Raw genomic sequence first — 17,897 nt, 5'->3', positions numbered from 1 at the left:
AAGCACCATGAATAAAGTGTGAACCACCATCAATCATTAAATATCTAGGGACTCCAAACCTTGGGAAAATAACTTCCTTAAGCATTTTAATAGAGGTGGTGTCATCAACACTACTGGTTGGAATGGCTTCTACCCATTTAGTAACATATATCCCTAATAATAAAGCACGGATTGACTCCGTGGGTTCACCGTCACAATACGCTTTCTTTCTGTGAATTTACATTTTCAGTTTAAATTTAAAACATATATCCAAGGTGGTACTAATCTATCGCGGGAGCCAAGGATCGATCGCTAGCTCCCCACGCATGATTGACAACCAGATGGGCCTTTGCTACTAGATGGGCCGGCCATACTGTGTCCAACTTTACGTTTCACTTGTGTCCATGCCCAAAATATGCCGCCGGCCCCGACTCCTCCAACGCTCTCCGCCATGGCCGAGGATACCGTACACGAGCAAGGAGGCGGGTGTGATAGTGCGGTAATTGGCGCCTCCCAGCAGCAGAGAGCGAGAGAGATTTAGTAGCTGACCATCACGCTAAGGGATGCAAGCAGCAACGGCACCCAGGTGCCCATGATGGTGAGTGGGATGAGAAAGGGGCTACAAAAGCGTCGGAGTTGGAGGCGCGGTGGCTAGGAAAAGAGCCAGCAGGAGACGGCGAGGCTCGCCGGAGGACGTGCGCGGCGGCGCGGTCGCGTGTGAGGCGGCCGGCTGCAGGGGCGTGCAGGCGGCGCTCGGGCACTGGCGACGCCATGGTCTACTGGCGAGGCAGGCCGCGGGCGAGCACATACATGAAGGCCGCGGGGGCACGCTGTCCGGGCTAGAGGGGAGGCGCGAAGGAGGCGGTCGTCGCCGGTGGCGGGGCCGGATGCATCAGGTGCGCCCGCTTGCCTGCAGTCAACGCAGATAGACATAGCGGCCATCCATGGCAACGAGCGGCTCCGGGGGCGGCGACGGGGTTGGGTGGTTCAAGCGGCCGCTTCTACAACTACATGGGAGACGTCCAGGAGTGATTTAGTAGGATGTGGACCCTAAAATATGGAAAACAAGCATCCGATGGAGAAGTGTTGTTCTGAAAAATGGGTTCATAACTTCATATGCTAAACTGAAACCATGCATATTTGAATAGCAGGATTAGAGGTTTTTTTATTCAGAATCTAGAGTTTGTCCGACATTGCATCATCAAGTAAAAGATTGTAGTTTGTATCCCTCATGTCTGCTGCACTTGCAGGGTCAGAGTTGGTAGCCATCCCCTGGACAAGGCGCTTTAGGGCGTGTTGGCGTGCTTGAGTAGACGAAACACTGATGTTAGCTGCAAGGTGGAGAAGGAATACGCCATGGATGGATTTTGGTAGCTCTGATGACAACAGTTTCAACTTAGTAAGTCATATGCTGATATTCATATGACTGTGATCTCGGAAATAAAAGTTCACAGGAAAGGAACAGAAACCTTCACTGAACATAGAGCTGCGTTGTATCTGTACCGAGAAAAGTTTGTAGAGTATGAAAATATGTTTTGAGACAAAAGAAAATTATGATTATTAGTCATAGCAGTTGTAGGAACAGATGAAAATTGTATTGCCGGTTTTAGCAGGCATCCTGGTGCTCACATGCTTATCCATTGTGATATGGGTTCGCAGGTCCAAAGGCACAACATACTATGATCATGCATATGTGACATAAACCAATTCTACATTATGCAGCTCACAAACACTGCAAAATTACTAGGGCCAGGAGATTTGTGCACTTATGAAGGTTTTTGGACACGAAGCCCCACTCAAGGTTTTGAATTTTCACTATTAAGCTTCAAAGATGGTACATCTATTAACCTGTACTCATATTAGGCCAACGTTATCCAATATTGCTCGGGGATTTGCCCTTTTTTTACAAATCATAATCAGTCTGTAACCTGGGCGTGTACGAAATTTGTCTGCAGTTTTTTCTGTTTAATTTGGGCGTCCAATCTTTGTAAGCTGGGTGTTAGTTGTACTTTATATTAGGCATTACCTGTACTTTATCATACGGAAACCAATATTAAATGAAAACTATTTGATTCAATGTTTGCCAGTCCGTGTTTAATTCTCTGTTTGCTCCGTTTGATTCAAATCCATGAATAAGTAAGTTCTTTTTCTCCCTGTTTGATTCAAGTATGAAATATTCATAGATGCTACACTTCAGTCAGTAAATGAACAAAAAACTAGGACTGATCTTTTAGTTGGTTTTGTGTCAACGAGTAAATCTGTGCTCGAGATTACAATTACTTTGAATAGAGAAATTAAGAAAGACATGTGGAATCATCACCACCCCTTAACCGATCTGGTGGCGGGATGTAGAAATTCAATCTACTTGGTGGAGAGGTTCTGGCATGTGATGTCGTCCAACTAATAGCCGTTATATGCCTTCCATTGTGTTTTAATTTTTTCTCTTGCATTGCCTGGACTACCTGATAGAAGCTCCTATCAGCTAATATTACAACCAGAGCGGCAGACATGTCCATGTTCGGTGCTGCCAGCAGCAAGAAATACAGGGTACGTTTTGTAAGTGCTAACATAGTAAATTAATAGGATTTATTAAAAAAAATTGTATTAAGGAGTTCTATTCTTTTGCTTCATGCAAAGATCATTGTACTATTAATTAGTCTATAGTGGAAAAGTCAAAGAGTATCATACTCAGGGTCAGTTAAGTAGTTGAAATATTTGTAACCACACACTAACCTGAAAGTTAGGCATACTGATTAAGCTTGATTGGTTTTTAAGGCAGTTCAAAGGGATATCTTCCTAGGTAGTCAAATGTACAATGCACAATATAAAAATGTTGTTATGTTTCTCATCTCCTCCCAATTGCACAATCATTCTTTGTTATTAATTTCACCACAACAGAATTATTATAATAGTTTGCATCTTCATGATTTTATATATTTACTTGTGTGGTTACTATGGTTAACAAAGTAATTTGCTAGATGCGCTTAGAAATATTAGTGTTATATATGGTGTGTGACTTGCATGGTTTAATTTGCTACATTTTCGTTACTACCAAACTTAGACATATGTACATGTTCATTGAGGTATGGTCATTATCGAATTTGAAATTATCAAATACGCGGAAGGTATGGTTCAACCGCTGAGGTGTATCCCTAGCAGGATCTTCCTAGGTAGTCAAATGTACAACGTATAAAAAATTGAAGGGCGAAATTAAAGGAAAGTGGCATGAACCACAAACCTTGGTAAGATCGGAAGGTGAAGATTTTGTTGGAGAAACGAAAGGGAGGGGCTGAAATTAAAGGACTATGGCATATTAAACCACAAACCTCGATAAGATTGGAAGGAGAAGATGGAAGATGGAAGTGGCAACATGAATGAGTCGCTTGATGCATAAGAAGATTTTGTTCTCCCGTTGCAACGCACGGGCTTTTTTGCTAGTAATAAAAACAACCAAAATATGTGTATACCCATTAGAGGAAGGAGAAGGTCCCATGTAATCAAATCCCCAAACATCAAATGGTTCAACAGCAAGTGAATAATTCATAGACATTTCTTGACGCTTATCGATATTACCAATTCTTTGACATTCATCAAAAGATAAGACGAACTTACAGGCATCCTTGAAGAGAGTAGGCCAATAAAATCCAGATTGCAATACCTTATGAGCAGTTCTATCTCCAGCATGATACCCTCCGTAAGCCTCGGAGTGACATTTCCATAGGATTTTTCCCTATTCATGCTCAGGTAAATAACGTTTAATAATACCATCTACTCCTTCTTTATAAAGATGTGGGTCATCCCAAAAGTAATGTCTTAAATCATAGAAGAATTTTTTCTTTTGCTGGTATGTAAAGCTAGGTGGTAAATATTTTGCAACAATGTAATTAGCATAGTCAGCATACCAAGGAGTACCATTAGCAACATTTATTGCAGCTCACTGCTCATCAGGAAAACCATCATCAATACGTAGTGGGTCATCAAGCACATTTTCAAGCCTAGAAAAATTATCAGCTACGGGGTTCTCAGCTCCTTTTCTATCAATGATATGTAAATCAAATTCTTGTAACAAGAGAACCCAATGAATAAGTCTAGGTTTAGCATCTTTCTTTTCCATAAAATATTTAATAGCAGCATGGTCTGTGTGAACAGTTACTTTGGAATCAACAATATAAGGTCTAAATTTATCACAAGCAAACACTACTACTAAGAATTCTTTTTCAGTAGTAGCATAATTTCTTCGAGCACTGTCTAGATTTTTACTAGCATAATGAATAACATTCAATTTCTTATCAACTCTTTGTCCTAGAACAACACAAACAGCATAATCACTAGCATCACACATAATTTCAAAAGGCAAGTTCCAATCAGGTGGTTGAACAATAGGTGCAGATATTAAGGCTTTCTTGATTGTTTCAAAGCCTTCTAAACAATCATCATAAAAACAAAAGGAATATCCTTTTGCAAAAGATTAGTAAGATGCCTAGAAATTTTAGAAAAGTCTTCAATAAATCTCCTATAGAAACCAGCATGACCTAGGAAACTACGAATACCTTTGATATCCTTAGGACATGCATTTTCTCAATTGCATCAGCCTTAGCTTGGTCCACTTCAATACCTCTTTCAGAAATTTTATGACCCAAGACAATGCCTTCATTAACCATAAAGTGGCACTTCTCCCAATTCAAGACAAGATTTGTTTGTTCACATCTCTGCAAAACTCATTCAAGATTGCTTAAACAATCATCAAAAGACTTCCCATAAACGGAAAAGTCATCCATGAAAACCTCAGAATTTTTTTTCACAAAAGTCGGAGAATATAGTAGTCATACATCTTTGAAAGGTAGCAGGTTGATACATCTCCAGCGTATCTATAATTTTATATTGTTCCATACTATTATATTATCCATCTAGGATGTTTTATATGCATTTATATGCTATTTTATATGATTATTGGGACTAACCTATTAACCTAGAGCCCAGTGTCAGTTTATGTTTTTTCCTTGTTTTTGAGTATTGCAAAAAAGGAAAACCAAACGGAGTCCAATTGACCTGAAAATTCACGGAGATAATTTTTGGACCAGAAGAAGCCCAGGGAGTACCGGAGATGGGCCAGAAGAGTCCTGAGGCACCCACGAGGGTGCGGGGTGCGCCCCCCTACCTCGTGGCTGCCTCGGGGACCCCCCCTCACTTGTTCCTGACTCCAACACCTCTTATATATACCCAAACTTCCAGAAAGAAACCTAGATCGGGAGTTCCGCCGCCGCAAGCCTGCTTAGCCACCGAAAACCAATCTAGACCCGTTCTGGCACCCAGCCGGAGGGGGAAATCCCTCTCCCATGGCCATCTTCGTCATCCCGGCGCTCTCCATGACGAGGAGGGAGTAGTTCACCCTCGGGGCTGAGGGTATGTACCAGTAGCTATGTGTTTGATCTCCCTCTCTCTCGTGTTCTTGATTCGCACGATCTTGATGTATCGCGAGCTTTGCTATTATAGTTGGATCATATGATGTTTCTCCCCCTCTACTCTCTTGTAATGGATTGAGTTTTCCCTTTGAACTTATCTTATTGGATTGAGTCTTTAAGGATTTGAGAACACTTGATGTATGTCTTGCATGTGCTTATATGTGGTGACAATGGGATATTCACGTGATCTACCTGATGTATGTTTTGGTGATCAACCCGCGGGTTCCGTGACCTCATGAACTTATGCATAGGGGTTGGCACACGTTTTCGTCTTGACTCTCCGGTAGAAACGTTGGGGCACTCTTTGAAGTTCTTTGTGTTGGTTGAATAGATGAATCTGAGATTGTGTGATACATATCGTATAATCATACCCACGGATACTTGAGGTGACATTGGAGTATCTAGGTGACATTAGGGTTTTGGTTAATTTGTATCTTAAGGTGTTATTCTAGTACGAACTCTAGGATAGATTGAACAGAAAGAATAGCTTCGTGTTATTTTACTACGGACTCTTGAATAGATCGATCAGAAAGGATAACTTTGAGGTGGTTTCATACCCTACAATAATCTCTTCGTTTGTTCTCTGTTATTAGTGACTTTGGAGTGACTCTTTGTTGCATGTTGAGGGATAGTTATATGATCCAATTATGTTATTATTGTTGAGAGAACTTGCACTAGTGAAAGTATGAATGCTAGGCCTTGTTTCCTAGCATTGCAATACCGTTTACGCTCACTTTTACCACTTGCTATCTTTCTGTTTTTATAATTTCAGATTACAAAAACTTTTATCTACTATCCATATTGCACTTGTATCACCATCTCTTCACCGAACTAGTGCACCTATACAATTTACCATTGTATTGGGTGTGTTGGGGATACAAGAGACTCTTTGTTATTTGGTTGCAGGGTTGTTTGAGAGAGAACATCTTCATCCTACGCCTCCCACGGATTGATAAACCTTAGGTCATCCACTTGAGGGAAATTTGCTACTGTCCTACAAACCTCTACACTTGGAGGCCCAACAATGTCTACAAGAAGATGGTTGTGTAGTAGAGTAGACATCACAAGTGCATTGCATAAACCAAAAGGCATACGTCTATAAGCATAAGTTCCAAAGGGACAAGTAAAAGTAGTCTTTTCCTGATCAGGTTGAGAAACAGGTATTTGTGAAAAGCTAGAATATCCATCTAGGAAACAAAAGTGTGTGTTCTTAGATAATCTTTCAAGCATTTGATCAATAAAAGGCAAAGGGTAATGATCTTTTCTAGTAGCTTTATTTAATTTTATAAAATTAATTACCATTCTATGGCCTGTAACAATTCTTTGTGGAGTGAGTTCATTATTATCATTAGGAACAATAGTAATACCTCCTTTCTTAGGGACACAATGAACATGACTTACCCATCTACTATCAGCTATAGGATAGATTATACCTGCTTCTAGAAGTTTTAATATTTCCGTTCTTACCACCTCTTTCATCTTTGGATTTAACCAACGTTGGTGATCAACAACAGGTTTAGCATCAGCCTCCATATTAATCTTGTGCTGACATATAGTGGGACTAATGCCCTTTAAATCATCAAGAGTATATCCAATAGCAGCTCAGTGCTTCCTTAGAACTTTCAATAATCTTTCTTCTTCATGTTCTGAAAGGTTAGCACTAACAATAACATGGTATATTTTCTTTTCATCAAGATAAGCATATTTCAAAGTGTCTGGCAATTGTTTTAATTCAAACACAGGATCACCTTTAGGTGGAGGAGGACCTCCCAGAGTTTCAATAGGCAAATTGTGTTTAAGCAGAGGACATTGTTCAAAGAAAACCTTATCTATTTCATTTCTTTCATGCATATGTAAATCATTTTCATGGTCTAGCAAATATTGTTCTAAAGGATCAGTAGGTGGAACAACAGTAGAAGCAAGACCCATTAATTCATCCTTACTAGGAAATTCTTTTTCATGATGATTTCTACTAAACTTGGAAAAATTAAACTCATGAGCCTCATCACCAAAGCTAACACCCACAGTCTATTTCTCGCAATCTATGTTAGCATTAACTGTGTTCAAAAAGGTCTACCAAAGATAATGGGACAGAAGTCATCTTGCGGGGTACCAAGAACAAGAAAATCAGTAGGATATTTTATTTTCCCACACAAGACTTCAAGATCTCTAATAATCCCACAAGGTGAGATGGTGTCTCTATTAGCAAGTTTAATAGTAACATCTATGTCTTCTAACTCAGTAGGTGCTATGTCTTTCATGATTTCTTCATATAAAGTGTTAGGAATAGCACTCACACTAGCACCCATGTCACATAAACCATGATAACAATGATCTCCTATTTTAACTGAAATAACAGGCATGCCAACAACATGTCTATGTTTATCTCTGTTATCAGGTTTAGCAATTCTAGCAGCTTCTTCACAGAAGTAAATAACATGCCCATCCATATATTCTTCCAAGAGATCTTTAACCATAGCAATGCTAGGTTCTACTTTAATTTGTTCATCAGGTTTAGGTGTTCTAACATAGCTTTTATTAACCACAGTTAAAACTTTAGCGTGCTCCTTTATTCTAACAGGAAAAGGAGGTTTCTCAATATAAGCAGAAGGAACAACTGGATCAACATTATAAAGTAGAGTTTCTTCTTTAACTGGTACTGGTTCTTTAATTTCTTCTTAAATAGGTGGGTGATATTTAAGCCACTTCTCCATGGGGAGTTCAACATGAGTAGCAAATGATTTACAAAAGGAGGCTACTATCTCAGAGTCAAGTCCATATTTAGTGCTAAACTTTTGAAAAGCATCGGTATCTATAAAAGATTTAACACAATCATACTTAAGTTTAATACCTAACTCTTTACATTCGTCGAGTTCCCAATCTTCAGACTTGGGTTTAATTCTTCCCAAAAGATCCCACCGGAATTCAATAGTCTTCTTCATAAATGAACCAGCACAAGAAGTATCAAGCATGGTTTGATCATTACGAGAAAGCCGAGCATAAAAATTCTGGATAATAATTTCTCTTTAGAGCTCATTATTGGGGCATGAATATAACATTTACTTAAGCCTCCCCCAAGCTAGAGCGATACTTTATCCTTCACGAGGCCAAAAATTTTATATATAATTCCGATCACGATGAACTAGATGCATAGGATAATTTTTTTGGTGAAACTCCAATTTCAAATGATTCCAAATCCATGATACAATATCATCACATAGCCTATACCATGCCAATGCTTTTCCCTTCAAAGAAAAAGGGAAAACATTTCTCATAACTTCATCCCTGGGTAAACATGCAAGCTTAAACAATCCACAAATTTGTTCCACATATATCAAGTGCATATCAGGATGTTCGGTTCCATCTCCCGCATAAGGATTAGCTAGCAGTTGTTTTATCATACCCGAAGGAATTTCATATTCAATATTTTCAATAGGTCCAGTAGGTTGAGGGGTAGCTAATTGTGGTTCCGGACGAGGTGAAGATACCCCGAGCAAACTCCTCAAAGGATTGTTTTCCATAGTAACAGGTGACGATAAATTTCAGCACACTATATAAATGTTTTCTTACCAAATTCCACTTACCAAAGGCGCTTCACTCCCCGGCAACGGCGCCAGGAAATAGCCTTGATGACCCACAAGTATAGGGGATCAATTGTAGCTCTTTTTGATAAGTAAGAGTGTCGAACCCAACAAGGAGCAGAAGGAAATGACAAGTAGTTTCCGGTAAGGTATTATCTGCAAGTGTTGAAATTGTAAGTAGTGAGTAGTTTGATAGCAAGATAATTTGTAACGAGCAAGAATGATAATAGTAACAAGTATGCAGCAAGGTAGCCCAATCCTTTTGAGGCAAAGGACAGCCAAAATGGTCTCTTATAATAAGCAAAGTGTTCTTGAGGGTACACGGGAATTTCATCTAGTCACTTTCATCATGTTGGTTTGATTTGTGTTCGCCACTTTGATAATTTGATATGTGGGTGGACCGGTGCTTAGGTGCCGCTCTTAATTGAACAAACCTCCTATTTATGATTAACCCTCCCACAAGCATCCGCAACTATGAGAAAAGTATTAAGAATAATTTCTAACCATAGCATTAAACTTTTGGATCCAATCGGTCCCTTACGGAATAGCGCATAAACTGGGGTTTAAGCTTCTGTCACTCTCGCAACCCACCATATAATTGCTACTCCACAATGCATTCCCTTAGGCCCAAATATGGTGAAGTGTCATGTAGTCGACGTTCACATGAGACCACTAAGGGAATAACAACATACATACTATCAAAATATCAAACACATATCAAGTTCACATGATTACTTGCAACATGATTTCTTCCGTGACCTCAAGAACAAAAGTAACTACTCACAAATGATAAACATGTTCATGATCAGAGGAGTATTAAATAGCATAATGGATCTGAACATATAATCTTCCACCAAATAAACCATATAGTAATCAACTAGAAGATGTAATCAACACTACTAGTCACCCACAAGTACCAATCTATAGTTCCGGTAACAAGATTGAACACAAGAGATGAACTAGGGTTTGAGAGGAGATGGTGCTGTTGAAGATGTTGATGGAGATTTCCCTCCCCAAGAAGGGAGAGTTGTTGGTGACGATGATGACGATGAGTTCCCCCTCCGGGAGGGAAGTTCCCCCGGCGGAATCGCTCCGCCGGAGGGCAAAAGTGCTCCTGCCCAAGTTCCACCTCGAGGCAGCGACGCTTTGTCCCGAAAGTCCTCTCCTGATTTTTTTCTAGGGCAAAATGACTTATATACTAGAAGATGGGCACCGGAGGTGGGTCGAGGAGGCCACAACCCACCAGGGCGCGCCTGGGGGGCCTGGCGCGCCCAGGTGGGTTGTGCCCACCTGGTGGCCCCCCTCTGGTGTTTATTGGCTCTGGTATTTCTTAAATAATCCATAAAAATTCTCCGTAAAGTTTCAACTCATTTGGAGTTGTGCAGAATAGGTGGCCTGGCATAGCTTTTCTAGGACCAGATTTCTTGCTGCCGGAATTCTCCCTCTTGGTGTTCCTTCCAAATTATGAGAGAAAAGGCATTAGAATTACTCCAAAAAGCATTATTATGGATAAAACATTATAAATAACAGCAAGAAAATATGATGCAAAATGGACGTATCAATTACCCAGTTAGAGTATGTGTTGTACTCTTTAGGGAGCTCAACTTCTATCCATTCGGCGATAAAGTCGGCCAACACCTGAGATTTAATTGATCGGCGTGGCTTGTGTGTTATTTCAAATGGCAAGAGCTCGATTGCCTATTTGGCAATGCGGCCGGTGGCATCCCGATTGTTTATGATGTCATTGAGTGGAACTTCGGAACCACCGTGATCGAACACTCTTGAAAGTAGGGCCGCAGCTTCCGGGATGCCATGAAGACCGCATACGCTATCTTTTGATAGTGTGGGTATCGAGATTTGCATGGTGTTAGAACCGTCGATACATAGTACACTAGTTTCTGGAGAGGGAATTTATGTCCCTCCTCCCATGGTTCGACGACGAGTACCGCACTTACTACCTGGTGAGTCATAGATATGTAGAGCAACATGGGTTCACCAACACTTAGTGCGGCGAGGATTGGGTTGCTTGCTAACAAAGCTTTTATTTCTTCCAATCCGTTTGTATCCGCGTTCGTCCACTCGAAGTGGCCGGTGTGTCGGAGTAGTCGATAAAGCGGTAGCGCCTTTTCTCCCAACCTGGAGATAAAGCGACTCAGGGGTGCCATGCACCCCGCTAATTTTTGGACTTGCTTTAAGTCTGTTGGCATTGCCAATTGTGACAAGGCTCAGATTTTTGTTGGTTCTCTTCAATTCCTCTATTGGAAACGATGAACCCAAGTAGTTTTCCGGCTAGGACGCCGAAGACATATTTTTTTGGATTGAGCCGTATGTCATATGTTCGGAGGTTGTCAAATGTGAGTCGTAGATTGTCCACCAATGATTCGACATGTTTAGTCTTGATTACAACATCATCTTCGTATGCCTCCGCTGTTTTGCCAATTTGCTTTTCCAGACATGTTTGAATCATGCATTGGTAAGTGGTACCAGCGTTTTTGAGCCCAAAAGGCATAGTGTTGAAGCAGAAAGGTCCATAGGGGGTAATGAATGCTATTGCAGCCTGGTCGGACTCCTTCGTTTTAATTTGATGGTATCTGGAGTATGCATCGAGGAAACACAATGAGTCGTGTCCTGCACTTGTGTCAATGATTTGGTCAATGCGGGGCAGTGGAAAGGGGTCCTTAGGGCAAGCCTTATTGAGGTCCTTGAAATCGACACAAAGGCGCCAGGATTTATCCTTCTTTGGCACCATGACCAAGTTTGCCAGCCAGTCCGGGTGTTTGATCTCTCTAATGAACCCAGCTTCAACTAGCTTGGCTAGCTCCTCCCCCATAGCTTGCCATTTGGGTTCGGAAAATCATCGTAGCATTTTCTTGACTGGTTTGAACCCCTTTATTATGTTGAGGTTGTGTTTGGTCAGTCTTCATGGGATTCCTGGCATATACAAAGGATGCCAGGCAAAGATGACCCAATTTTCACGTAGGAATGCTCGCAAGGTGGCGACGACCGTCAGATCCAGATGTGCTTTGATGGAGGCTGTTTTGTTAGGATCCGTCAGTTGCACTTGAAATTTAACTATTTCGTCTGTTGGTTTGAAAGAAGTGGACTTGGGCCTCTTATCGAGGATTACATCGTCCTTGTCCACTTTGGACCGCAGAGTGGTTAGCTCCTCGGCCGCGTGGGCCTTAGATAGTGCCTCGAGGGCCAAGGATGCAGTTTTGTTTTCGGCGCGAGTGCTATGTTCGAATCACTGGTAATGGTGATAACTCTGTTGGCCCCTAGCATTTTGAGCTTCATGTACCTGTAATGGGGTATTGCTTGAAAGCGTGTGAAGGCGTCACGCCCCAACAGGGTTTGATATCCGCTGTTGAAAGGTGCTACATGGAAGAGTAACTCTTCGGACCTGTAGTTCCCCGGTGTGCCAAATACTACATCAAGTTTGATTTTCCCCGAGTATCGTGCTTCTCGACTGGGGATAATGCCTTGAAAGGTGGTACTGCATTGCTCGATGCAACTCTTGTCCATTTGCGTTTTATTGAGCGTGTCCTTGTATATGAGGTTTAGTCCGCTGCAGCTGTCCATGAGCACCTTAGTGAGCCTAAAACCATCCACAATTGGGTTTAAGACCAAGGCGGCAGGTGCTCGGACTGATCTGGCCCTTGGTTCGTCGTCAGCAGTAAAAGTTATTATCATATTGTTCCAAGGATTTATTGTGGCTACTTGGTTGACTTCGGCGAGGTCGCGGAGCGCCCTCTTGCACCGATTGTTTGAAGAAAATGTCTCGAAGACCATAAAGACATTGATATCGTCGTCTTCCGAAGAGTGCGTCTCCGGGGTGGTGTTGGTGTGGATGGCCTCGCTGCTCTTAGCCACTTGCCGGAGCACCCAACATGCCCGAAGGTCATGTATGGGTTCGGTATTCGGCGTAATGTGTATCTGATAGGGCTTGTCGAGCAGTTCGTCAAGGACAATTCTATGTCCTGTGAAGGATTTGATTCTCTTGTCAATGAGGTGATGATTGGGTTACCCGTAAGGGTGCATCCTTTTAGCCCGTCCGGTGGGCTGCATAAAGGCAGGAGGATCCCATCGGGTTGTCTGGGCTTTCCAAGCGCTTTCCATTACACGGTACTTCTGTACTATGTGTGCCAAATCTGCAAAGTACAGTATGCGGTGGGGGTTGAGGGCATTGAGGATTCCCTCGACCGTACAGTTGCGGCAAAAAACTGAAACTGCATTGTCGTCGTAGCAATCTTTAATCTTGTTTTTAACAAGAAGGAACCTGGCCCAGAAGTGATGGACCGTTTCCTGAGGCTGCTGTTGTACGTACATTAGGTCACATACGTCTGGAGGACCTTAATTGCTTGGGGAATATTTCTTGTAGTGGGCGGGCGGGTTAAAGTCCGAACCCTGACCCGCCATTGGATCTGGAGCTTGAAGAATCTCCGAGGTCACTAGTCCAGGATCCGGAGGGTCCTGGAGACTTTCGGGCTTGACATCTGATTCCATGTTCGGAGGACATACAATCTCTTCCCGAAGACGGGTATCCGACACATAGGGCTTGGAAATCCGAACATAGCTTGTTCTTAACTTGGGGGAGAAGTATCCTCGGCTTGCTCCTACACGACCGCTACCAGATGGGTGATCGGCGGGGACTTGATTTCCCTACGGCCTGGTTTAAGCCCAATCCGATCATAATCCGTTGCGACTCCCAGGGCAGCGATGCGATCTAGCAGTTCATTCAAGGATGAGACATCTGCCGGATCCATCTTCTCGGATTGTTCGAGGCTGATGCGGAGGTGATGGTTGGCAATCGCGGAGGCTTCCTTTGGCTTAACGTCCAAGCGGGCGCCACTGGTGAAGCCGCCAAGCTGGAGGACCTATCTTGGGCCAGGGCCCTTCCAGAGGTGATGTTGTCTGATAACCCACAAGTATAGGGGATCGTTTGTAGCCTTCTTCGATAAATAAGAGTGTCTAACCCAACAAGGAGCTAAAGGTAGAACAAATATTCCCTCAAGTTCTATCGACCACCGATACAACTCTAGGCACACTTGACATTTGCTTTACCTAAAACAAGTATGAAACTATTTTGTAGGAGTGATGCTAGAACTACTTTGCTAGAATAAAACTAGAAGTACTTTACAAGATAATAAAAGTTAGGTGTTTAGTAAAAGGGTTTGTGTCAACAAGAAAGTTATTTGTCCCTAGCAATCGATAACAAGTACCGGTAATCATTCTTGCAATTCTATATGAGGGAGAGGCATGAGCTAACATACTTTCTCTACTTGGATCATATGCACTTATGATTGGAACTCTAGCAAGCATCCGCGACTACTAAAGATCATTAAGGTCATGAAATCCAACCATAGCATTAAGTATCAAGTCCTCTTTATCCCATACGCCATAGCCCACCTACTCGGGTTTAAGCTTCTGTCACTATCGCAACCCACCATAAGTGAACCATGAACATATTGCAACACACTACAGCGGGGTCCCCTCACGTTTGCGCGAGAATGGAGGGCACCTAGGACAGCACCATAAATAAAATATACAATCATACCAACCAAGATCACGATTAACCCACAGGACAAAACGGATCTACTCAAACATCATTGGATAACCATAGATCATAGGGAAATAATATATGGAGTTGAGCACCATGTTTAAGTAGAGATTACAGTGGGGAGAAGAGGTGTTACACCGCTGCATGGAGGGCAAAGAGTTGGTGTTGACGGTAGCAATATTGTTGATGTAGATCGTCGTCCCGATCGTTGCCCCGGCGGCACTTCGGCGCCACCAAAAGCGAGGGGGAGAGAGCCCCCCTCGTTCTTCTTCTTCCTTGGCCTCCCCCTAGATGGGAGGAGAATTCCGCCTCTGGTCCATGGCCTCCATGGCGGCGGAGGGGTAGGAGCCCCTCCGAGACTGGATCTCCCTCTCTGTTCTCTTCTGTTTCGCGTTCCCCAGATCTGGCCAAAAACCGTTTCTTATATTTCGGGAGATCTGTAACTCCGATTGTGCTGAGATTTTAACATGATTTTTTCTGGATATAAGCTTCCTTGCGCCCGAAGTAGAGCTTCAACCAATGTTCAAGGAGGGCACAACCCACCACCACGCGCCAGGGGCCTCTGGCACGCCCCGGTGTCTTGTGGGCTGTGTGGGACTCCGTTTGCGGTGATTCCAACTCCCAAAAATCACATATATTCCAAAATAATTCTCCGTAAAATCTTATTGCATTTGGACTTCGTTTGATATGGATACTCTGCGATACAAAAAACATGCAGAAAACAGGAACTGGCACTGGGCACTGGATCAATAGGTTAGTCTAATAAATCATATAAAAAGTTGCCAAAAGTATGTAAAAGCTATATAATATTGGCATGAAACAATCAAAAATTATAGATACGACGGAGACGTATCACTGTCATTAATGACAAGGCGATCCATCAATCCTTCCATCGATGATACAGAGGAACTCTCAATGAAAGCACCAATGTCAGTGTCGAAACCGGCCGATCTTGGGTAGGGGGTCTGAACTGTGCGTCTGAGAATCGAGGATAACAGGAGACGAAGGAGACACAATGTTTACCCAGGTTCAGGCCCTCTTAATGGAGGTAAAACCCTACTTCCTGCTTGATTGACTTTGATGAGTATAGGGGTTACAAGAGTTGATCTACCTCGAGATCGTAATAGTTAAACCCTAGCTATCTAGCCTATATGAATTCTGATTGGCTCTATGGACTAAACCCTCCAGTTTATATAGACACCGGAGGGGACTAGGGTTGTACAAATTCGGCTTACAGATAAAGGAAGCTATACATCCGGACACCAAACTTGCCATCCACGCAAAGGAGAGTCCCATCCGGACATGGGGGAAGGCCTTCTACCTTATATATTCACGGCCCATCAGTCCGACCCATATCACACAACCCGGACACCCGAGGACCCCATAATCCAGAACTCCCTCAGTCGCCCCTCCCCCTTGTCTTATCACGGACCTGGACCATGCGGAGCACCGTTGGCGGCAGCGCCGCCTCCTCATCGCCAAGGAGGACGAGCGAGCCATGGCGGAGTGGCGCCGGCACCACCCGGAGGACGTCGCCAACGAGCGCGCCTTCTGGGCGGAGAGGAAGGCAAGGCGCCGCGCGGCGCGGGCGGACCGGCGTCGGCGGAAGGCACTAACCATATCGCAGTGCGATCTCGTCAACGCCGGTGGGAAGTCGTTCTTCACGCCCGACGATGAATGTTGGGAGGACGTGTGGATCTCTACCTCGAACAGCACTAGCGAGGGTGATGATGAGGACGACTCGGAGTAGTTCTAGTTGCACCGTAGTTTAATTTATGTAGTTGCACCGTAGTTCTTTTTATCTATCTATGCTATGAACTATGTAAATTATCTTTGTATCGTCTTTTATCTATGCTATGAACTTTGTAAAATATCTTTGTATCGTTTTTTATCTATGCTATGTGAACTATGTATGGTGAAATATCTATGCACGCGCGTTGCTGAAGCTATGAGCGCGCTGCATTTTACCGCGGCTGCTGGAGCCAGCGCTGCCCGCCGCGCCAAACCAGGCGATCGGCGCGCTGCAAACTAGTTTTTAGCGCGGCGCGCGTTGGGCGGTTGTTGGAGATGCTCTTAAGAAAAACCAAAAAAAATAGTTGTAGTTTAGTTTACTTACCATGTTTACTTAGTGGTACTATTAAAAGAAAACCCAAAAAGATTTATCATTCTTCTTTTGCTTATTGGGAGCTTTCCCGTGTAAATAGTTTTTCTCATTCTTGTTTTACTTTCTTCAGAAAAACAAAAACTCCAAAAACATTTCAATGTGTTTCTTTGAAATTATTTTCTTTTGTTTGGGGGTCGAGAGGAGGAGAACATGATGAAAATGTTGAGTGGCTCTCATATGCATTATTGTTGATCTAACAAAGAGCCCATATTACCTTGTCTTCTCTTTTGAATGAATGTTTGTAGATTCCAGCTTAGTCAAATGCACGTGCACTATTATTATTATCCACACCGTTCAGTCATGCAAGTGAAAGGCAATAATGACGATATATGATGAAGTGATTGAGATGAGGAAAAGCTGGTATGAACTCGACCTATCTTGTTTTTGTAAATATGATTAGCTCATCATTCCTGATTTAGCCTATTATGAATGAAACATGTCTGCAATGACAATTAGAGATTATAGTTACTCGTGCCATGCTTAATTAGCTAGGAGTTTATAATGGTTTACCTTGCGTGCCAACATGCTTTTAAGATGGTTGTGATGTGGTATGATAGGATGGTATCCTCCTTTGAATGATTTAAGTGGCTTGACTTGGCACATGTTCATGCACGTAGTTGAAAAAAATCAACATAGCCTCCACGATATTTATGTTCATGGTGATTTTGTTGGGGAACATAGTAATTTCAAAAAAATCCTATGCACACGCAAGATCATGGTGATGCATAGCAACAAGAGGGGAGAGTATCGTCTACGTACCCTCGTAGACTGTAAGCAGAAGCATTATGACAACGCGGTTGATGTAGTCGTACGTCTTCACGATTGACCGATCCTAGTACCGAACATATGACACCTCCGCGATCTGCACACGTTCAGCTCGGTGACATCCCACGAACTCACGATCCAGTAGAGCTTCGCGGGAGAGTTTCGTCAGCACGACGGCGTGCGGTGTTGATGAAGCTACTGACGCAGGGCTTCGTCTAAGCACCGCTACGATATGACCGAGGTGGATTATGGTGGAGGGGGGCACCGCACATGGCTAAAAGATCAATGATCAACTTGTGTGTCCATGGGGTGCCCCCTGCCCCCGTATATAAAGGATCAAGGGGGAGGCTGGCCGGCCCTAGGAGGGCGCGCCAAGAGGAGTCCTCCTC

At 43.0% G+C, this 17,897-nt stretch overlaps 1 protein-coding gene across 1 annotated transcript in view; it reads left to right on the top strand.

Moving 5' to 3' along the window:
- Window positions 1-16,329, top strand: part of LOC125547031 — a 43,822-nt gene extending 27,493 nt beyond the window's left edge. Inside the window, exon 3 of the mRNA XM_048711074.1 lies at window positions 15,983-16,329. Within this exon, the coding sequence (XP_048567031.1) occupies window positions 15,983-16,329 (347 nt within the window). The remainder of the gene's footprint in view (window positions 1-15,982) is intronic.
- Window positions 16,330-17,897: the final 1,568 nt, after the last annotated feature.

The sequence above is a fragment of the Triticum urartu genome, chromosome 3 (assembly GCF_003073215.2).
Source record: "Triticum urartu cultivar G1812 chromosome 3, Tu2.1, whole genome shotgun sequence".
In the NCBI taxonomy this organism is placed as follows: domain Eukaryota; kingdom Viridiplantae; phylum Streptophyta; class Magnoliopsida; order Poales; family Poaceae; genus Triticum; species Triticum urartu.
Note: the sequence above shows the minus strand (reverse complement) of the source record. Positions and strands in the feature narration are given on the sequence as shown.